Genomic DNA, 24,017 nt, shown 5'->3' on the forward strand with positions numbered 1-24,017 from the left:
AAAAATGGAGAGTGATCGTTCGAGCTCATTCCTAGTCACTGAGGGAGAAGCACACGCTCTATCGTCTTTCATCGCGATAAACCAACGACGTTATTGTCATGGACGAGGAGGCGGGGAATGACGACATCTGAAACGTTTAGCACTTGAGCCAAGTAAAATCTAGGCACCAGTCTTCCTAGACAAAATGCTGCTGACCTCTTTTCTCTGCTGACATTCAATTATATTGTTTTTAGTGTTCTGTGAGAACACATACAGTTTACTTCCCCGTTTTTTTTTCTTCTTACTCCTCAAGCCTTGCACGAACTGCATTCCACAGGGGACAAGAGCTGAACGAAGAGCTGATGCCGGCATCGCAAACTTCATCATGAGGCGTGGGCCACACGGTCTTTTGCTGCCTGTTCTGAATCGTCGCGGTGTCTTTTCTACTTCGTCTTTCTCGACTAAAATTGGACAGACTTGACGATTCGTGTGTGTGGGCCGAATTATGATTGCGATAGCAATTATATGGTCACTCCAGACGCATTTCTGGCGTCGGCGTCACCGTGAGGTTCCGTAAAGTCCAAGGGCGATAAAATCGTCGCCGCGCGCCGTTTGCTGTATGAGCGAGTGAAAGCGTGCGAGAGGAAGCCGGCGATCACGGCGTTCTATTCCGGGCAGCCCGGGCGCCCGGCCGGGCCGCTGTATATTGAAAACGATCTGCGACGGGTATAGAGTCAGCGCTCCACTGTGTTTTCGCGAGTTCGCGTTGATGCGATGCGTTGACGTACGAAAGTCAATTGGCTCGCTGCTGCTGTCACGTTTCCTCACTGCAGCGTTTTGACAGCGAGTTTCAGCGGTCATCGAGCGACATGTGTTGATGTTTGCTCGTGCACGCGTGACACCATGCTTGTTAATTTAGTCAGTATGTCTACGTTTACAAGTTTATACGGCTAATAAAACTACTATCCTTACTCAGTATATATAGCTGTCCACTAATTTGCTATTGCAATCGATGCTTCGCCTTTCGGGCGAAACTTCCACCTTTTTTATCTGAGGCTGAACGGAATGCTACTATTTACACAACATCCCCTTCATATGTGAAGAGAGTAACTTTATAGAGAACTATACAGGAGTACTTATCAAAATCTTGAACTGAGATCTGTGTTCGGACCTACCACGAATTTAGTACGTTGAGGGCTCTTTGAGCCAATGGGCGTCATTCGGTTAGCAGCATAGACAGACGTCAGGTAAAGCCTCTGTTGCGGCGTTGGTGGTTTTATTAGTTTCGTTGTCATTTTGTCGTTTATTTAGTTATTTATTTGTTTTTCTTTTGTTTTATAATATAGAGGAATGAGGTAGCCTAAGTGCTCTACCTCAATTTCTCCCCAGCAACCCATGTATAACCGAAGAGAACAGACTCAATGCTTATAACGAACTTCAAATAGTACGTCAGCGTCTGGGTCTTTCTTTTTGGCGATTTACGGCGGACGGTATGGCACGGACTCCTTAAAAGTGACGGTGACATTGCATAAAGCAGTGATATATAAGGTTTGACGAAAAGTTATCCACTAGGGGATAATTATTGCACAGAATAGCGTACGCAAACCCCCCAAAAAAATAAAGGTTTAAAGGAAACAAACGACGTTTCGGCACCTGTACAGAAGCCTTGTTGACAATCTACTGCATTCCTTACGGCAGTCGAAACGTCGTGTGCTTCTATTAAACTTTTATTCCATTGGGCGGCGTCCGCTATTAGTATGCGCCATGAATAGAGCAACCATGCGCGGAACACCATACCGATGCGTGTCCTTAAATGGCGAACCGAGAAACAAAACCTGAGTTGTTTTCGCAACAATTTTCTCGAACAATTTTACGCGCCCCCATAAGCTGTCATCGCACAGTTACTGGTGGCATGTGAGCATTAGATCAGTGGCGATGGAACAGCGGCCTCCGGCAGCACACCCGTCTCGTGACTGGACGAGAGCGGCACACGACGCTGCCTTCAACCGTGGGGGTCCTCCGCTATGTATTGATGTCGTTCCTCAGCGCTGCTAAGAAGCATTTATACGCAGAAGCTCTGCTTGCGGTGTCTGAACGTGCTAACAAGTGCTTATTCTCTGTACATCCTCACTGCCACTTGTAGCAGCCTGTATGACCGCTTGTGGTGAACTGGACGATGAACGCTTCATTGCGTGCTTGTCTATGTATACTGCAACCTTATCTACTCCTTTCTCGGTGCAGGGTAGCCAACCGGGCTCACCCTGATTAACCTCACTGCCGTTCACTCATCACTTCTCTCTTCCTCTCTCTCCCACTGCCACTGCCGTCCTTTGGCAATGGTCTAAGGACATAGGAAGCAGCGCGGCCGTATGGGGTCGATTCTTTTAATGAATTGCCATCGTACGGACGAAAAAAGTTTGCTCTTAGAAGCGCGCGTGCACCTTCCACCGCGAACTAACCAACCTGAGAATGCGGCTGGAAGCAATGTAGCGAGGTTATCAGACAATGTACAGCACGGTAGACGTACTGCTTGACATATATAGCGCATTTAGGCCAACAAAGTATTATACTATAAGAGTTCTTTGAAACGCTGTTCATAAGCATCGTCAGCAGAAGCATTGATGCAGCAGAAGCATCAATGCAGCAGCCTCATCAGCCGGCACAAGTAGGTCAAGACGGCTGTCCGCCGTCTCAGATGTCAGCCATTAAAACGTCGGCAGTGACCTTCCTGAATTTCTCACTTGTTTTATATTTATAGCATTGGTTGCGGTTATTAATGTTCTTGTTTTGCAGTGTGCGCTACACAACCCTAGATTCACCAGCTTGTAGCACAAACCCGGCTTGTATCTTTACAATGGATGGTCGTTACTAAAAAAGTATGGCGGAAATGATGTAGCGACTCTATTCTAGTTGCATTCCTTTGCGCGTTTCGTTAGTGTCTTGAGTGGTGCCCTGCATGTCCGTTATCATTAGAATCGGTCAGTGATGAGTTTCTAACGTGAATATAGAATAAAATCAGGCGAGGAATATTGTTATACCGACCCCTAAATCAAGAGCTTTCAGCTCACGATAAGCCTTGATATCAGATATCTATATCGATGGTAACTTTTTTGTTCTTTTTCCTTTCTGTGCTAATCTTTGAACTTCTCGTTGCAGGCGCCTAATTGGCGGGCTACGGTGCCTCTGTAGCGCTGCGTTGTTGCAGACGGCGGCTTGGAAAATGGTAACCAGAGCTGGCTTCTAACCGGTAACTTTCAGAGCTCAAGTTTCTCATGTTAGACTGTGGCTTCACGACGACAGTGTGTGTATTCTTTATGAATTATCTGCAGAGAAGGTTACACTGAGGGTTCCTCAGTCCAACACCGTGACCGTGCTGGAGCACGCTGAATGCAGCTCCTCAGAACCATCGAAAGGGCGTAAACACCAGCTGCTCCCATTTTATCGTCTCTATATAGACAGGATTAAGGCAGCAAATGTAGGAAAAGACGTTGAGAGCTGTATATGCATGAGGCAGATGACGGCAGAAGACAAGGTGGGGTGATGAAATTACGAAATTCGCAGGCGCTAGCTGGAATCGGTTGGCACAGGACAGGAGTAATTGGAGATCACAGGGAGCGGCCTTCGTCCTGCAGTGGAAATAAAAGATTATTATTATTATTATTATTATTATTATTATTATTATTATTATTATTATTATTATTATTATTATTATTATTATTATTATTATTATTATTATTATTGGTTCGAAACAACAGGCGCGCCGGCAACCTTACAACGGAGATAAGCGAAGATGTATGTGGCGTTTCGGTGGAGCTGGAAGTCAAAGTTACAGGCGCGTGCACGAGCATTATTATTACATCCGTCAAATATTTTTGGCCCGTATTCCCAAAAAGCTATTACGATAGAATTGTTCAAAAGAGAACATTTTCTAAGAGAGACATATTATAAGCGAAGGCTACCGGCCAACGGCAAAGAACACTTGCTGAACGAAAAGAATCGTGAATTCGGCCTTTGAAGGTGTAAGATTTGGACTTGCGAGTATGGCACCTTGAGAAATGAACGACGCTAGCTCAGACGAAGGCTAAACACAGGACGCAAGCAGCTAATTGCGGTGTGCGTCCTCTTGTCTTTCATCCCAGCATTGTTCAAGAGACAATAGCTTTCAGAGAACATTTCCAGCTGTAAAGCATTTCCAGCTGTAAGAAGGGCCTCTGCGAAGCATTGGCTTGAACAGGGATCGGGGGTAGAATTTCTGTTCGCAAATACTGTTCGTCTTTGGCCGGTTGTCTATTCCAATGGCAAGCTAGCTACCAAGGTTGGCCAACGACAATTCTCATAAACCACTCTAGCGTGCGGGCTGCTTGTAAAGGAAGGTCAAGGTGAGCGTACGTTTTGCGTACGCAGACACATGAACGTAGCGTTTTTTCTTTTCTTTTTTTGTAGCGCGTTCCACACATCGCTCGTGCACCTCTGCAGGCGTATCGTCCTGATACGACTGCAATACCGAGTTGGAGTTGCCTGCTGAGGAGTGACCTGGAGCCAGCGGCATGGACGGCTTCGCCAACGGCACGTGGTCATCGCCCGAGGATCTGTGCGATGACGCGGAGCAGAAGGCCAACCTGAGCGCGCTGTGCTCGCTGCTGCGCAACCTGTCTCTCGAGGCGCGACCGCTGTTGCGGCAGCCGCGTGACCTGCTCGTCATCCTGCTCTACGGCCTCGTCGTCCTCGTGTCCGTGTTTGGCAACGCGCTCGTGTGCCACGTGGTGTTCTACTCGCGCAAGATGCGCACCAAAACAAATGTACTCATCGCCAACCTCGCCGTGTCAGATCTGCTCATGACCACGCTGACAATCCCGCTGAGCGCGTCACGGTTCCTGCTCGACAACTGGCCATTCGGCGAGGCGCTATGCTACCTCGCGCCATTTCTGCAAGTGACGTTCGTGTACGTATCGACGCTTAGTATGGCGTGGATTGCGTGCGACCGCTACAGCGTCATCGTTTACCCGCTGCGCCTGAGGCGCCTTTGCCCGAGCCACCGGGCCATCGCGTGCATCTGGACGCTGGCTGGCGCCCTGTCGTTGCCGCACGCCGTTTTCAACCGGGTCGTGTCACTGTTCACTTACCGGCCGCTGGTGCGCTGCCAGGTGCAGTATCCGCCACCGCCAGCAGAGTTCCGCAAGTGGCTTACGCTGGCTACCTTCCTCACGCAGTACGTGTTGCCACTCACGCTCACCGCCCTCATGTACAGCCGCGTGAGCTACGCGCTGTGGTCGCGCAAAGCGCTCGGCGCGACCACGCGCGAGCAGCAGGCCTGGCACACGCGCTCCAAGCGCAAGTCGCTTAAGATGCTCGTGCTGGTAGTCTTGTGCTTCGCCGTCTGCTGGCTGCCGCTGAACGTGTATCACCTCGTGGCCCACTTCCGTGCCGATGACGGGCCCGACCGGCATAACTCGAGCCTCTTCATCTTCTTCCACTGGCTGGCCATGAGCAGCGTCTGCTACAATCCGTTCATCTACTGCTGGCTTAACAACAAGTTCCGCCAGGGTGCGCTGGCCTGCTTCACTTGCCTGCTGCACTGCACGCACCGCAGGCGGCTACACCAGTCGCTCATGAAGCCAGCCTCCCTGGCCAGCCGAGGTCAATCGGCCAAGCGCAGCTCGACCCTGCGAAGCACATCCGTGGGCTCCACCAACAAGACCACTTCGGTTTGACCGAGCGTACTAGCGGGCCCCGTCTCGAATGATGTGTTGGGGAGGCAGTATTGTTGTCAAAATACGGTATATAGCGAGCAGTCAGCGAAATCAGGTCGTATCTGAGCAGACACAGCAAACCGGCAGCGATTCTTACGTGATTGAAAAGTGTTCTTATTGTGCCGGAGAAAAGTATATTAAACATATACATGTTTGGAAGCGATATTTTGAGTATTCTTTTTTGTTTGCGATTGGAAATAATCTTTTCAGAAGAAAATGAATGTACAGAGGCACGGGTAGTGAGAAGTCGATCCAACAACTTTGTCATGGTAATGTCAGCTTTGAGTGAACCGGCGAGCAAGGACGCTGAAGATGACCAAACCATGGTGCACACGTTTGATGTGGTATCAATATTAGTTCATGTAAATTAAAAACCCTAAATAGCAACGACGATGACCTATGATGTGTCCGCTTCACTGCTTTGCACATAGAAGGGGGTGGTTATCTACATTAAAGTACGAACGCTGTATGAAGGTAAGAGAGAGTAACGCTCATGGCAAAAATTATAGCGCCGCCTGCGTTTGCAACTAGTCTCACAGTCCCATCTTCAAACGACTCACAGGCGCTCGTGCTTCACCCGAGTGACTATTATACGATGGTACTATGACATCCTATCATTCCAGAACGCATCCGTGTGAATTTCTCCTACATCGCACGCGTCTGTGAATTTTTCTTATCTTATGATGCACTGCTCCTGTCTCTTGCTGCTGTCAACGAGTGTACTACAATGTCTGCTATGATAGAAAAATTAAGCGGAACATCCCTGAACGGGAACTGTCCAATAGGGTGTTTCAGTGAACACTTTCAACATTTTTTAAAGGTTGCCTGAGGCATATAGCTCAATTCTAGTTTGTGAGCCGGTGTACTTGAAGCGGTGGACACTACTTGCACAAAAAATTGAAATGCGATATCGACTAATTAGCAATAATTCACAAATTAAATTTTAGCTAATTACCTTATGACCTATATTGCAATTTACAAATTCTAACCGTGGACCTCGCAAGGCGGATCCACTTGGAACGAATTCTCAGGACGACACCAGTTTCGAGATATAAATTCCCGAACTTTGCGAAGAAATGCATTGGCGTTCCAGTTACTTGTGTGCTTCGGTACATGAAACGACGTTTTGTTAACAAATTAACTGGAACGCCAATGCATTTCTCTGCAAAGTTCGGAAATTTATATCTCGAAACTGGCATCATCTTGAAAATTTGTTCCCCGTGGATCCGCCTTGCGAACTCCATGGCTAGAATTTCTAAATTGCAATATGGACCATAATATGTAATTTGTTGAAAACATAATTAGTGAATTTTTTTAATTAGTCGATTTTGGATCTCAATTTTTTGTGCAAGTATTGTCCGCCGCTTCGAGTAGACCAGCTCACGAACTAGAATTGTGATATCTGCCACAGGCAACCTTTACATATTTTTGAAAGTGTTCGCTGAAACACCCTGTATATATGCGTAGCATTATACTGCGGTCGGCGTGGTCAGTATACCCAGGAATTAGGGCCATTGCGTTCACTTTCCTTTTTCGCCACCACGTCGCGTATCGACATTAAATAATTCGAAATTCCCTCCATGATGTAGAAGTAAAGCAATATGTCTGGCCGTGATAACTGATCCCACGAAGCTTCCGGTGAAGTTTTTTTCTTAAGTCCTTTGCTTTTTTTGTTTGTGCACTACTCTCTCTCCCTCCCTTCTCATTTTTGGTGATCGAGCCAGATCGGCATCGAATTTATCGGCGATTGATTCCACCCTGCCGCGAAAGAAACAAATCTCATGCTGGCTGTTTGCGGCCAGCGAACAGTGCCCAGCGATTGAAACGCGATACTAGGAACTAGGAGCGCATGGCTGCCGCACCCCAGGGGTGAATCTCCGCATCGCAGCCATTGGCTATCTTTAAACAGACGCTCTTTCGATGCTAGCCCCAAGGTCCCCTTCAGTTACGTCTCTAGCACGAGGGCGATACTTTGGCAAAATGGCGGCGCACACGATTGTTTACATTGCCATGGCAACAGGAACAGCAGCTGCGCGGCGCCTCCTCACCCTAGCGCTTTGTTTTTTTTTTTCTTTGTTTATATTATGACGACCCGCTCCGTTTGCTCTCCACTCTTCCCCATGCCCCGCGCACCTTCACCTTTTCTTTTTGCCTGTACGCGGCGCGTATTTTTATTTATTTCATTTTTTTATCGCGCGTACGCGCTACCCCAGGCATTTTTGTGAACTGGCGCGTGGTGCGCCGTGGGTTCTTTATACGTTAGCACGCACGCAGTCTTGTCCACACTTTGAGTATGCCAGCATATGCCAGAATATATATTATTTTTTTTTCTTTATTGATTTATTTAAGACATTGCAGAGATTGTCTTAGGGGACACGGCTAAATTAAGGCAAACATTCGCCTGACTGCAGAAAAATTCCACTTCCAACACAACAGATCTTTGGCCTCGTTTTATGGACGTCCCTTTCCGAAAACAAATATTTTCGCGTAACTTGGTATGATACACGCTCAGAAAATGAACAAAAGTGAAAAATGAATGACATGTGCATGACTACTAAACACAAAAGTTCACAGACAGTGAAATAAGAACAAAAAATAAATAAAATAAAACTCAAGAAAAAGCGAAGGCCGTTTCATGTACACACATATAAAAGATTTTTATATGATGCCCTAAAGACCAAAGTGTAGAAGAGCTTCTGATATGCGCACTGAGACCTTCTGATATGCTCATTGAGAGATTGCACAAAACTGGACAACATGTATGACATAGTCATGACAACTAAAGAAAGGGAAAATTCACTGGTAATGGCAAAAACAATGACACGCAAAATACATAAAAAATAGATGAAAATGCTAAGATCGTTTTATTAACAGCCATACCAATAAAAAAAACAAGAACTTACTTATAAACCTGCACAAAGGTATATGAAATGCGTGACATATTGTTCATTACTACTGAACAAAATGAAAAAGACATGGCAGAACAAAAATAACATTGTAGTAAAAACGGAAATACACATTATCACATTATTTTGCACTTGGCCACATTTTGAGTAACGGTGGCAAGGGGGAGCAGGAGGTAGTCAGCTTTTGCAGCAGCACATAGAAAACATTCGCAGAAAGGCCTATTCTTCAATCAAAGACGAGGTGAAATAAGCCAACAGCACGACTTGTCTTTCGACACGAATGCAATGCTTAGCAGTAAAATTACAGAACAGTACGCATTTGGGCTGGTTGGTTCATGATTATGAGCAATAAAACAGCGCTAAACAACAGGACAAGGTGATATGACACAGACAGTCAGCATATATATACTCCGCCGCTATCTCAAAGTACAGAATCAACAGAATTCCACATGCGCAGGGGCAAAAAATGCAATTAATGCGATAGGAAGGCAATCTCCTTGGGGAAGGAGAAAAATAGAGGGAAGGCTTACACATGCTTCGGCGCTAATATGAATGTGGAAAGCTTCAGAAATAAGACGTGCAAGGTCATTGTGGTATGTTATAGGTCGCATCTTTAAAAGACGGCTTGCAGCCGCATTCATTGCAATGCAGTAATAACCACTGATAACTGACTGATCAGTGATATACGTCTGAACACACCTGTCTTTCTGCCAGCTACACCCGGGGGTGACAGAAGACCTATAGGCCCAATGTGCTAGACGACCTAGCTACGCCACTGAGAACAAGCGCTAGCCATGAAAGCGGCGAAAAAGAGCGTGGCAGAAGCGCACGCTTCGGAATCAAGCGTATCAGACGTTCACAAAATCGGAATGGTTGGGGAAACTGATATGACGCAGGGAAATTGCTACCTGGGTCTGCGAAGCATGCAAGCAGACTGTGCCCGCACGTTGCGGCCATCTGTTTCAAATGTGATAAGAAAGGGCATATTCAAAGAGTGTGCCAAGCTAACAAGCAGAGAACGACGAAGGGAGCGCGTTGAAACGCGATGGTGTTGAGTGCCGTTCAAGCTTCTGTTAGCGTGAAGGAAATTGTTTCGCCTGGTCTGGAGCCGATAAAAATTTCAATGCACGTACAAGACGTACCCTTGGAAATGGAGCTGTATACTGGGGCTACTGTGTTTGTAATGTCTTTGGATCAGTTTCGTGAAATGTTTCCCCCAATCAAGGTCATGCCAACGACGCTGAAGCTGCGGACGTTCGATGGAGCCATCATCCAACCTGTCGGAGTTACGTTGCCATGCAGTACGGAGATCCGAGGGCCCAGCTGCCTTTTTACATCACGAGAGAAATGGGACCCCCTCTGCTAGGTCGACAATGGTTGCAAGCCATTCGACTCGACTGGAGCCGTATGTTCCAGCTCAACGCTATTCCCAGGTGGGATGATACTGCATGTTCTGGACTGCACACTCTTCTAGACAAGTACCAGAGTTTGTTTCAGGACGAAGTGGGGACAATTACAGAAGAGCGAAATTGTCCCTGAAAGAAGGTAGCGTGCCAAAATTTATGAAGGCAAGAAGTGTGCACCTTTCCATTGCAGCCGGCAGTCTAGGCTGAACTTAAGTTGGAAGACATGGGAGTCATTTCACCAGTCGTGACAAGTGACTACGCCACGCCGGTTGTGCCAGTAGTAAAGAAGGACGGCGGCATAAGACTATGCGGCGAATATAAGACCACCCTAAACCCTTGTCTTGAAACTGATCGGTATCCACTTCCGAGAATCGACGAGTTGTTCACAGCGCTCACAGGGGGCCAAGAATTTTCTAAAGTTGACCTAAATAGAGTCTATCGGCAGGTAGTAATGTCGTAGTCGTCAAGAAGGTACTTGACACTAAATAATCAAAGGACTTTTTTCCGTAAACAGGCTGCCGTTCGGGGTTTCTCCGGCACCTTCCATATTTCAAAGAATTATGCACACAATGTTGAAAGACCTGAAAGGCGTCAGCTGCTATTTGGATGACGTTCTAATCACCGGGAAGACGTCAGACGAGCATTTGGCCAACCTCGAAGCAGTTGACTGAGCGCGGGGTTCGAGTAAAGAAAGAACTGTTCATTTTTCCAAATGGAATTACAGTATCTTGGTCATGTTATCAGTGCAGCAGGTGTCAGCACAACGCCAGACAAGATAGAAGCACTGATGAAAGCTACCGCACCCACAGGCAAGCAGCAACTACAATCATTTCTGGGCATTGTAAATTATTACTGGAAGCTTGTTCCTCGATTGTCTACTCTGGTGAGTCCACTTTACGAACTGCTGCATCGCGACCAGCCATGGCTCTGGGATGAATCGTGTCAAGGGGCGTTCGAGGAAATCAAGAATGCGTTGGCGTCATCCTTGATCCTGGCGCATTACAACCCAGTTAAACCTTTGCAAGTGACATGTGACACTTCCCAGTACGGTGTGGGTGCAGTACTTTCTCATGTAACTGAAGATGGAAGCTCTCTGCCTGTGTTGTATGCGTCGCGCACATTAACTGACGCCGAAAAAAAGTACAGTCAGCTAGAAAAAGAAGCGCTAGCCATTATCTTTGCCATGAAAAAGTTTTATTTCTACATCTATCGAAGATGTTTCACGTTCATTACTGATCAAAAGCCATTGCAAACAATTCTGGGGCAAAATACAGGCATTCCACCAATTGCAGCAGCATGCTTACAGCGATGGGCTGTCACGTTGTCCGCTTACAAGTTCTCGCTCATGTACAAAGTCCAGTGATAACGCAGAAGCGGGTATTATTTCAAGGTTTACGCTCCAGGGTCCTGAAGACGGCACATCCGAAGGCGAGGAATCGTGTTATGCTCTGCGTCTGGACTCTATGCCCGTGTACGCCAAACAGATTGCGCTCGCTACAGCACGTGATTCGGTGCTCAGTAAAGTGCTCCAGCTTACAAGCATAGGCTGACCATTGCACTTGCGAGATGCGAGCTTAAAACCATTTTTCGACAGACGTTTGCAGATCAGCGTGCATCAAGGGTGCCTCATGTATGGCCTGAGGGTTTTTATTCCGTCCTCTTAGGGAATCCGTGCTCGACGAACTGCACCTAGGTCATCCCAACATTGTGCGGAGCAAGGAGCTGGCTCGCAGCTATGTGTGGTGGACGTCAATTGATGCAGTCTTAAAGACAAAGGTACGAAGTTGCCAAGCCTGCCAGGAACAACGGAATGATCCATTTAAGGCACCTCTGCCTCCCTGGGCATGGCCGACCGCACCATGGACGCGAATTCACTTGGACTTCGCGGGACCTTTCCGAGGAACTATTTTTAGTGGTTGTAGATGCTCACTCAAAGTGGCCGGAAGTGTTCGTTATGGGAAGCACAACGTCTGGGCGTGCTGTTGCCTGCTTGCGCGAACTTTTCTGCAGATTCGGAGTGCCGGAGATGGTGGTGTCTGACAATGGACCACAACTGGCGTACGAAGAGTTCAAGGCGTTTATGCGGGACGTCGGGGCCAGACATGTCGTGAGCGCCCCTTATCACCCAAGCACAAATGGTCTGGCGGAGCGTTTTGTGCAAACGTTGAAGTCTGCTCTACGCAAGTCATCTTCCGGTGAGTCTCTCGAAGAAACACTTCGCAACTTCTTATTGGCGTACCGAAATACGCCTCACCCTACGACTGGAGAAGCTCCAGCTAACCTGTTGATGGGTAGAACATTGCGCACCAAGCTGGATGCAATGAAGCCTACAGTGGAGGGGAAGGTGATGCACAGTCAGTTCACCCAAATGCAGCAGCGGAGGAGCAACAGAGACTGTTTTTGTGTTAATGAGTGTTCTAGTTTGCAATTACAGAGGCTCAACGAAGTGGGTTCGTGGAACCGTTCTGAAGACTGGGCCAGTCTCTTACGAAGTCATGGTAACCACACCCCGAGGCAAGTTCATCTGGCGTCGACATCTCGATCAGCTGCTGGCTGGTCGAGACACCGATGCTGGCTGCTGGTTGGTCGAGATACCGATGCCTACATCTGTCTATTCCACGTCCCACATTCACGTTTACAAATGTGCACGCTTATTCTAATTCCTTCCAACGACAGCGCCAAGCTCTTCCATCATGCTTCAAAATCACGATTTCCATTTATTGTACAGAGTCCCACCCCACTTTCTACTAATTTCATATGACACTGCACACTCCAAGCTAATAAAAAGAGGAGTCGCAATGACTTGTCTAAAAGAAGCTCTAAATAAATCTTGCAACCACAAAGTTGAAAGTAGTTTCAATAACCAAGTTTCAAGGCTACGCCTAGCCGGTTTCCCTTCACTCTTGATCTCTAGCGTCTGCGATAAGCTTCTTCAAAGATCAAACAGGCAAGAGAGGGCACTAACACAAAAAAGCCATTTGATTGGAAGAGATTACGTGTGATTCCTTATTGGCACAGGGTATCTCACAACCTCAAGAAGCTGGCGCAAAGGCACAGTGTTAATATTCTCTTCAGTGCACCATGTAGGTTGGCCAAGATATGCCCTATGTTGACAAAGACCAAACCCGAACCATGCTCTAAGAAACATGCAGCACAGTATACGGCTTGCAAAAGTAATGTCGTGTATGAGATACCTCTAAGTTGCCAACAGGTTTATATCGGTCAAACCGGACGGTGTTTTCATGAAAGGGCGCGTGAGCACAATTGGGCAGTAAATATAACAATGCGGGGGGCCATCTGGCACAACAATGTAAACGTCACAATTGCCGTCCATATCTTCGTGACACCAGGTTTCTGGCACGGTCTAGAGATAGACTAGAACGGGAGATGTTAGAAGCTTTCTACATTGCAAAGGCCGAGGGCACCATGTGCATTAGCTACCCTTCAGTGATGCTTACCGAAAAAGAGATAGCTTTTCTAATGAGATAGGGAGGTCGTGATGTCCGATGGGCCATTCTAGGTTGTATCTATTTAAAATCCTGTTTCTTCAAAAAAACATTTCGTTGGAAGTAGCACCTTGTTACATGTTCCTTTTTTAGTCCACGTCTTCGTATTGCTCTTTTCTTCAAGTCTTCAAACATCTTACTAACACCATCTAGAAGCCCACAGGCTGTTCTAGCTGCTGGCATACCAACAAAGAGACAGCTAGTAGCACCAACTCTGGCACTTCAGACATTCCTTACCTTACACCAAGTTGCTGTCACCTAATATGTCAGCACCAGCTTTCTGTAGCTGTGTTACCACTGATTTTACAAGAGGTGAATATCCGCAAATACCATTTCAGTCTGACAACCAGAACCTTTCGCCGACTGCAATTGACAACCCAACCATATGTGCTGCCTTTACCATGCCATAGAATAACTGGGCATCTCACTGTGCTTCTGCATCAAGCTTGTACTATCCAGCAAGTAGTGGCAGCAATTTTATGCTATAAGAAACTACGCTGACGCTACAAAGTCCATGCACATGTGCACAAATACTTTGCTGAAGAACTTTGCATGTACCTCTACTTTGTTTTCACTAAAATTTTGCATCAACACTGCATTTGTTACCCCCCCCCCCCTATTAAAATAAACACACTTGGCGCCATTATCTGTGTCGTACATGCAGACTTTCAACAGGCAGCGAGAACAGCACACGCACCTACAAGCTTCTCCGATGGTGAGGTATGCGTTAGACAGTGATAATTTTTTTATACGCGAATTGGACAAAGCCAGCATGCTTAGTAAATAATGACCAATGTGAACCGAAATTAAATGAAAACTGAAGTAATATCTCTGGTTTGAATTTCAATTTTTGTCATGCCCTGAAGGAAGCACAATGTTGGTAACTTGCAGCCGTATGCTGGTAAAGCATTTCGTTAAAATTACCAATAAATATTGACCTTGCCACGAAGGTTGCGGCAAGTTGGCACAGGTGACAGTGATGGCTTGCTTACCTCCCGGTATGACGCGTATACAAAGATTTGCACAAGTATCGATGCACAACTTTCTAGAGGTTCCCAAAAGACTTGTAGCCTAGACACATATATACTTAATACCACTGCATTGTGAATAACAGCACAAGAAAGCTTCGAGCCTCAGCTACTTCAACTTTGAAAGTCAAACAGGAAGCCGCATGACACCGTTTCTGCAGGAAGCAGGTGATGTTTAGTGCAGAAAACCGAAAAAAAAACTATTTTTTGCCTTAGTTTGCAGTCAGTATTTCAACACGCTGCCACTGCAAAAGCGTCTATCACTGGCGAAGCGTTCACTACAGATTGTGCTTTAATTTGCCGAGTAGGGGGACGATGCAGGCAATCTAAAATGCTCGAACTAGTTGAGCTATGCTGCATAGCTGCCGAGAAGCAATGAGTTAAACAAGACAACTGGGCGACATGCAAAACTGTTTTGTATATGTTTATTGCACGCTTTTTTAAGTACATAGTCAGGTATAGGTGACGTAGGCATATGATGTCAGCAGGCAGTTGCTTAGTGCCATCTGCCCAAAGAGACATGCACAAAATAGAGACGCATCGCTTTACGATCTCGGCCTCAACGCAGCACATATAAATACAGAGCCTATACCTGTAATAGTTTTCTGGAAAAGAAGATGAAGAAGGGGTGAGAAGGTTAACATTAAATTCAAAGCACATTAAACACGTTTGAAACTAACCTGTGCAGTATCTTGAATAAAATTCTTGCATGGTGCTGTGGAAAGACACTTGACACTGATAAAAGTATACTTTGCATGACGTGTCAGAAATCAGTGCTACTGTATACATATTACTTACATTCATCACCTCTTCATAGAGAAAGCAGCTGCAAATATCCAGAGAAAAGGTGCTAGATTAATACTCAACAAATTTTCAACATCTCATTCGCCCAGCTAAATAAGGGCAATTAAGGACGTCCAACTATTCAAGCTTAGAATAAAGGAAGATCCAGAAAGTTTATAATACTCGTGAGATCCTTGATGTGTCCATGAGCATAAATGCTAACATTCTGAATGTGCATGCGAAATATGTTTACCACAAATGTGCCTCCTATACTTTACTGTCATCCCAATCAACAAGCATTATGTCATTGGTATGTACCTCTGCACTTGCGCACTCACAGGGAGAGCTAAGTACTTAAGTGATAGGGAGGTGATGTTCAAATGAATTGTGCCAAGCAAATTAATTAGTCTGATGCCATAGCAGATACAAGAACAAGTGCACAATATGAGTGCCTGTCAAATGTCTCAGGTTCACACAAATGACAGTACTCGAGCAACAGTGATTTTCAGCACATTTTTACAGAAAAGAAGACTGAAGTTTCTGCACTAAGTACCAAAAACACTGCCTTTTAATTATAAGTGTCTGAATCACAATGTGTCATGTAGGCCAGTTGGCAAAATGTCACAAAAGTATGTTTGTGAGTGCGAAGCAGATATAGAGAAAAGTGACATTCTCCTTCCTAAGGAACACCTACTGAAGCAATGGCTTCTAAGAAAGCCTGTGCCACTATCCAAATAATCAAGAAACAGCAACGAAGAAAAATGAAGTGAAAAGATGACATCAAACTAGCTCAGAGCTTCAAAAATTGACCAATAGTGCCAGGCCTCTCGGCCGGAAAATGTCTTGCAGCATCTGGATGGAGCTTTCATAAATGCCATTCTGACTCTGCCATTCTTCTGACTACTACTATGGTTTCCCGGAAACTTGGACATCCTGGCAACTCAAAAGGTGAGGAAAACACCATTGTAGCACAGCTTCAAGCCAGTACACTGTCTTTCACTTTTGCTGCCTGACATCAACAATTCAGTTCATCTGACAGCAAACATTTTCCAACATGTTAGCCACCACGGTATTTGGTGAGGCCTTTAAACAGACTAAGAAGTGTGGAAAAAAGCTGAAGGCGGAAGCAGTTCTTTTGATCAAGTGACTGAGCTTTCAACCTTGCATGGCTTGCATGTGCGATTATGTCCTCGTCATATCTAAATTTGTACTGGGTGAACAATGTACTTCCAATAGAGAAGTTAGATCAAAATGAGACAGCGGCATGATGAAGCAAGTGGACAGCACAACGGTTTTAAAGCATTGTTTCATGCTGAGTAATAAGTTGTAACTTCAGAATTGCCAAAAAGCTTCCAGGTCAACAATGAGCATGAAATGCCGAATCAAGTGGCAAAAGTATGAAACAAGACCTATAAAGCTGTGAAGTTCTTTGAGGCATGTGTGCGCTTTGGAACTTGGCAACTGTGTGAACTTTCGATGTACAACAAATGTAGTCTTTGGAAACAACTTCTCAAGCATTACCGTGAATGATTTAATGCATCTTTCTCTAACTGTACCCCCTGCGATAATGCTTTCAAGGCAACACCGGAATTCTGTAAATAAAAAAATAAAAGTATGATCAGTTGTTTGCTACCAAAGTGAAATTTCATCACACTAGGTTAAAGGCCTTCCAAGAAAGAATGAAAAACTAAAAGATAATTTTCTTAATTTTGATGTGCTAGAGATTCAATGCCATGTAATTAAATTGTCTATGGCAGCTATAGCAAGTCATAGGGTTGCACATTTAATGGCAGTGACTGCTACAGGAAAGGAGAAAGCACAGGAAATAGCAATGGCAGGTTCTTACATGAACAAAAAATTAAAACAAAACAAGATGGGTGTGGTGGCAAAGGATGAAAAAAAAACACAGAGAAAAAATTATGGACACAATCACACATCACGCATGCTAGGCAAGAGGTTGTGGTTTCTGCAACTGTTTGCACAAGCTTTGACAATGTACAGCATGTACCAAAAAAAAAATGCTCCACAAGTAAACGATTAAATCACTTTGCCATTGTTCTAGCTTTGAGAGCAGCAAGAGCAAGCTGCTTCATAAACATAGTTCAATTCGCAGTGCTCACCTGCACTGAACCCTGTGCATTATCCTGTGGTTCTGGAAGTGTGCCGGCAATCTCGGGGTGAAATGTACCGTTAAATCAAATGGAGAACAAACTCTGATGCACATGCATTCAGCCAGATCTTCCAGGTTCAGAAAAGACTAAAAGACCAGAGGAAAACTTAGACTTAACAAAGTAGATGCACTGACATTACAGAAATAATTAACATGATTTCAATACACAGGTGAAAGTACTGCTGCCTCATTTCAAAACATTGTTCTTGCTCTTTGTTCTCCTGTTCATAAGCGCTGTGTATTAAGGCTCGATGCAATGCCTTTGTCACTGGCTAAGCACTAACAATGAGGTGCGTATATCACCTTTAGAGTGTACTCTTCAGCCCCTACTTTGTGGCTGATGAGCCGGCTGTGTTTCTACAAGGCCGGATCCAGCTCCACTGGGTCACTACCAAATTGCAGTTTCTTACAGGAGCAAGGACACCTGCATAAATATTGTTTTTTTTTTACACTGCAAGAGCTGAAAGTAAGATAATGGGTCTATAATTTTATAATTCTTTAATATCTCCCTTCTTGTGGATTAGTATAATGTTGGCATTCGTCCAGTTCTCTGGAACCCTTGAAGTCGTGAGACATTTCGTGTAAAGGGCCGCAAGCTTAATTTTCAAGCATATCTCCTCCATCTGTGATTAAATTGATTGTTATTCCATCTTCTCCTGCTGCTTTTCCCCAGTTCATGTCTAGCAAGGCCCTTCAAACTTCATTGCCAGTTATAGAAGGAGCCTCTGTACCCTGTTCATTACTACTTCAAATGGAGGTAGCGTGGCTGCTCTGGGTACCTTGCAGCTTCGAAGTTGCTGATGATATTACCCTGCTTATCTTTGAGTGCATACATCTCGACCTGTCCTATTCCAAGTTTTCTTCTCACTGATTTCCTGCTGCGTTCATTTTTTTACTGCTTCGATCCTCAGTCTTTCTCACATTATAATTTTGAATATCCCTTACTTTCTCCTAGTTGAACAGTTTTGACAGTTCCATGAATTCTATCTCATTCATCTCTTGAGTTGGACAGTTTCAATCTTTGTCATTTCTTTATTAGGTCCTTCATGTAACGACATTGCAGTGTAAAATATGGCACTACAATCTCGGCATATCACCGTACGCGTCGCCATGAGCCAAGCGCAGTACGAGCACATCAGAATTGGATTTAACCGCTCTTTCTGCGCATGCGTAAGGGCCAATGGTTTCCAGAGAGAAATGTGGGGACTTTCAGTCCTTGAGATTTGTCTTCACCTAGGTACTATGGGGGAGAACGTTGTTTGCTCCGTTTGTCCTTAGCTAGCAGCACGAAATCGACAGAATGTGTGATGTTGTGGCTGGTGTGGCGAAGAAGCCGTGTCAGTGGTGAGTTTGTTGAGTTTTGTTGTGACGGTAACATATTAAATTCTGATAGCTGCAGGGGGATACGTTTGGAAGTGAGGTTTCTTCTCGGATGACTTTAATGGCAAACCATTACATTGTGCCAATGAATTGCTCATTAGTGTTGTTGAGCATACTGCACAATTCAGGAGATTTGTGCGGGAATGAAAATAGTTGAGTTCAACTGTTTGTATGTAAAAGTAATAAAACTGAACGTCGCTGAGCACTTTATAAGCCGTAAATCATTGTGACAGCTCTCCAGTAACACTGGCAAAGCATTACGCTGCGCCGATGTTCACCAAAACGCTTTGATGAATTGAAACACATTTCGTGTCCTGTATGCTAAAGTACGAAAAATGGACGTCACCATGCAATATTTCATAGCCTTGTATAGACCCTTCTGAAAGCCGTACAGGAACACTGATAGCCTACGTGGTACAAATTCATAGTACTGTATTGTATAAAATATTCACCAAGATAACTTTCAATAGAATAAAGGCAACACTTCAGTCAACCATAAGTACAGGCTGGCTTCTGGAAGGGATACTCTACAATGGATCACATCCATGTCATCATTCAGGTAATCGAGAAATCCGCAGAGTACAATCAACCTCTCTATATGGCTTTCATAGATAATGAAAAGGTACTTGATTCAGTAGAGAGACCAGCAGTCATAGAGGTATTACGTAATCAAGGTGTACAGGAGGCATACGTAAATATCATGGAAACTATCTACAAAGATTCCAAAGCTACCTTGATTATCCACAAGTAGAAATACACCTATAAAGCGGTCAGGCAAGGAGACAATCTATCCACTGCTATTCATTGCATGCTTAGAAGAAGTACTCAAGCTATTAAACTGGGAAGGCTAAGGAGTGAGGATTAACAGCAAATATCTCGGCAACCTTCGGTTTGCAGATGACACAGTCCTGTTCAGCAACACTGGGGACAAATTACAACAAATGATTGAGGACCTTAACAAAGGAAGTGTAAGAATGGGGTAGAAGATTAATATGCAGAAGACAAAGATAATGATCAATAGCCAGGCAAGAGAACAAGAGTTCAGGATCGCCAGTCACCCTCTAGAGTCTGAGAACGAGTATGTTTACCTCGGTCAATTAATCACAGAGAACCCTGATCATGAGAAGGAATTTCACAGAATAAAAACGGGTTGGAGTGTACATGGCAGACATTGCCAGCTCCTGACTGGAAGCTTCCCACTATCATTGAAAAGAAAGTCGTACAATCAATGCATTCTACCGGTGTTAACATATGGGGCAGAAACTTGGAGCCTGACAAAGAAGCTCAAAAACATGGTAAAGACCGCTCAAAGAGCGATGGAACAAAGAATGCTAGGCTTAACATTAAGAGGCAGAAGGAGAGTGGTGTGGATCAGAGAGCAAACAGTGACTACCGATATCCTAATTGACATTAAGAGATAAAAATGGAACTGGGCAGGATATGTAATACGTAGGATAGATAACCGGTAGAATGGGTGCCAAGAGAAGGTAAGCGCAGTCAAGGACGGCAGAAGACTAGCTGGGGTGATGAAATTAGGAAATTCGCAGCGCTAGTTGGAATCAGTTGTTGCAGGACGAGGGTAATTGGAGATCGTAGGGAGAGGCTTTCGTCCTGCAGTGGACATAAAATAAACCGATGAAGATGTGGAAAAACTTTCTTATGTGCAGCCATAAAAGGCAATGGCAAAATATATAGTTTTAGCCTTAGAGGATTTATCAGTAACCGTTTTTCTACAGTCTTTTCACTAAATATTTTGTTTTAGCTCTCTTCAGCACCAGAGAAATACTTCACGCTATGCGTGCTGTGCTAGTGAACATTAAAGTGTGGTATTGTGAATTATTTCAATGTAATGTTGATTTTATCAACACCGAAATAACAGATGTGTATTGGTACTAAAGACACATGCACGTGTGTTACAGCCAACTACGCGTATCCAGGTGTAGGTGGTTTCAGTGCGTCTAGTTTGTGCAAAACCATCCGTGGGGATGCTGTGTTTGGCAGCTGTGAAACAAGACACAGAAGGTGCTTCTTGCCATGTAACCGGGCATATATGTTTATTAATTTTGCTCCGGTTATCATGTGGCAGGAAGTACGTCAGCCAGACCGGTCGATGTTTGAATGTTCGACTTCGGGAGAGCTTAAATAATGCACACAATGTCGCAGCCAGCCATCCAAGCTCTCGTTGCAGGAACTGCGGTTGCGAGTTGTCGGTTGAACAGTGCAATGTCATACGCAGGAGTGGTGCACAAACAAGAGATTAAGGTAAGCAGCAGAAATTACAAGATTTGGTAACATGTGTTACACCTTACATTGAGCTGTCAGAGAGCTGTTTTTGAGCCATACGCAGAGGTGGATTTTCCCAGTGTGGCAAAAGATAAAATACATCGGAGGATGAGAAGGCACGAAAGAACCCTGCGTTTCAGAGCTTCTTGTTTTTCGCTTGATTTCTTTTGCTGCGTCTTGAGGCAGGTAGCCAACTACACGTGCACAGGCTGCAAAATTTCGTGTATGTATGATTTGTTTCATGTAATTGGAACCAAATCTTAAAAATAGAATAGTAGGTTCTCCACAGAAATTTTTGAGGGGTGGACATCTTGCGACCACGGGGTTACACATCAGCTAAGCCCTTTCTTGTTTTTTCCACAATACAAGCATACTGCCATATTGAATTGTAAATTCACAAATATTGCACTTTGGATGCATTATTGAATTTAATGCTGAATCAGTGACTACCGCAATCACCAAACTTCCCCATTACTGAAGAAAGCACAGCTCGCCGCTCTTAAAATGCGTGTTAATAATGCCCCCATGAAACATGCGCCCGTGACTCAATCTGCGTCAGGTAACGCTTTCAGTGTCCACATGGCAGCAGCATTGAAACACAACACTAATTTTTTTCATATTTCATTTTTTTCTTTCGCCAATGCTGCGGCTTGGTAGACGGAGTGAGGGTTTGAATGGGAGTGGGGGACATCATTTTTCCCAGGTCGTTCCAGCGGTTAAGACCCAAAAGCACTAAGTTCACCCAAATAGACACTAAGTAATGATTTGACTTGGCTTCATATACTAAAGCTTATCTTTAGATAGGTGGTAGTAAAGTGATGAACATGACTAGAGCTCTGGGTGAAGTTTGAGAAGCTATTTGATGTCGTTAAATGTGAGAGCTTATGGCAAAGTATCGAATGTGGCTGTTCTGGAGTGGAGGTCAAAAGTGAAGCAGGTCGTTGCCATCCAAATTGCTAGAGGCAAGAAGCCCGAACCTCCATACAAGTCGTTGCAGAGCAGAGTATGTTCGTCATGTTTCAACAGTGTTTGATTGTGGCATGCTTACCGAGGGCAGTGCAAGACCTCAGTAGGTCACAGATGCACCAGTCGCATAAAGCTGGGTGTAACATTTCACTTGTGACACAAGTTCGCGTTGTCTGCTCAGGACTGTCATATGCTTTCTCCAGTTGGCAAAGGTTGGGAAGGTGCTCGTAAGATAACGCGTATATCAATATTAAATTTACACTTACATCCTATAGCTACTCCTTGGCATGTCACTCGTGTGGTTTTTATGTAGTGCATTCATAGGCTACATGTTACCGAGAGGATGGGATTTCGCTGCTAGCTTGCAACGGTCTCAGGTTGTGCTCGAGGACATGTGCTGTGTGCTTGTATGACATACCCTGGTTTGGACTGTGTATGTTCTGTGCAGCGACTGTGCTTTAATGGGGAAAACCAGCGAGACAAACGCGTTCGTAGGAGAACATGTGTGGACTGGACAAGCACTGGATTTACAAGGGAAGAGTTGCAAGTTCAGTGCTCGTTCTGACCACTTCTTCTGCATACACATTTTTGTTTCGTAGGTTTCTTGTTCAATAATTTCCACCAACTAGCCCATTAAGAAGTTCTGTTGTAAAAGGTGGGCTTGAACGCAAAGTGTGGGCCCTTTTACAGGAATATTAGAGAATTTTGTGTGTTTTTGGGAGCACTGCGTTACTAAGAATTCTGAACGAGCAATTTTCAAAGGAAACACGTGAACACTGCTTTCAAGCTATGAATATCTAAAAATTCATGAACGCAGAACCTGAGCTACCAACTTAGCTTGTATAGTGAAGCATTAATTATGCATTGCAAAAGTTCAGGTGTCAATTGGAAATCGTTACTGCTGTTCCTATGTGTACCATTTCTGACTGATGTTTTCGGTTGTCGTGTGTGTTACAAGAAGAAGTTGTAGACGGGTTGGATGTGTGGCATCAATTTTTCTAAGAACATATATATAGAAGAATGTCCACATTGCAGTTCTTGATGCAAGCACTATCTTCAGAACATTACTAGACTACTAACACTGCCCCCCCCTTCAGCATATGACTATAAAGTTGTTCAGGATGTTCAACACATAGCTTGCAGTGCATGGTGAAAACAAGCTGGACCAATGTGTACTATAACAGATAATAAATACTGCATTCGCGCATTTATAATGCTACCATGAATAACACGAAGAGGACTTTGTTTCTCAGAAAGAAGAAGAAAAACTGCTTACTCTGGAAGTTAATATACCAGCAGAAATGATTACAGTAAAAACGGGAAACAACGCAAGAAAGCCGATGCCCCCCAAGGCTTCATTCATCGTTACATTGAATTGCCATCAGAAAATAAAGGGAAAGGGCAAGTGCTGACATTTGTACCTATCGGCGAGAACGCCATCGTCATCCATTAACATCCACCAAGGTTATTTGACAAACATTACTTCAAAAATGCCCGCAACACAATTGAACACGCCAAAACCTTGGGCAGAGTGCATGGTGACATAACGTGAGACTCCCAAGACCATTCACTTATGTTGCACAGCAGCACCTATCGCATCTTTCACATCAATTAGTGGGTAAACAGTGATCAATGTTCATTACGCATTCACATCACACAAGCTTAATTTATATGGAGAGACCATAATTTAACCAAGCGAGGAGCACCGAGTGATAACATCACAATCACCACGAGTTGCAACGCACCCCTCGATCGAGCTGGTGGCGCTGACTTGCCATGTCCTTGGAAGATGTTGGTACATGTTTTTCAGACATATATACGGCCCAAGTTAGCACCGTATTGCCTTATACAGTGGAATCT

The 24,017-nt window shown here is 44.7% G+C and overlaps 1 protein-coding gene across 2 annotated transcripts; it reads left to right on the forward strand.

The window, feature by feature from the left end:
• Nucleotides 1-3,139: 3,139 nt before the first annotated feature.
• On the forward strand, nt 3,140-5,958 carry LOC142565846 (G-protein coupled receptor 83-like). 2 transcript variants are annotated; one of them, XM_075676389.1, is made up of 2 exons: nt 3,140-3,226; nt 4,423-5,958. In XM_075676389.1, the coding sequence occupies exon 2, from the start codon at nt 4,527-4,529 to the stop codon at nt 5,688-5,690; it is 1,164 nt and encodes a 387-aa protein (XP_075532504.1). In that variant the 5' UTR covers nt 3,140-3,226; nt 4,423-4,526; the 3' UTR covers nt 5,691-5,958. The 2 variants fall into 2 exon arrangements, with proteins under 2 accessions (XP_075532504.1, XP_075532505.1); XM_075676390.1 differs by having other exon boundaries at nt 3,140-3,202.
• Nucleotides 5,959-24,017: the final 18,059 nt, after the last annotated feature.

Source organism: Dermacentor variabilis, unplaced genomic scaffold, assembly GCF_050947875.1.
Source record: "Dermacentor variabilis isolate Ectoservices unplaced genomic scaffold, ASM5094787v1 scaffold_12, whole genome shotgun sequence".
In the NCBI taxonomy this organism is placed as follows: Eukaryota; Metazoa; Arthropoda; class Arachnida; order Ixodida; family Ixodidae; genus Dermacentor; species Dermacentor variabilis.

Excerpts from the sequence above, each read along its gene's own strand:
- LOC142565846 (XM_075676389.1), top strand. The coding sequence starts at position 4,527 with ATGGACGGCTTCGCCAACGGCACGTGGTCATCGCCCGAGGATCTGTGC.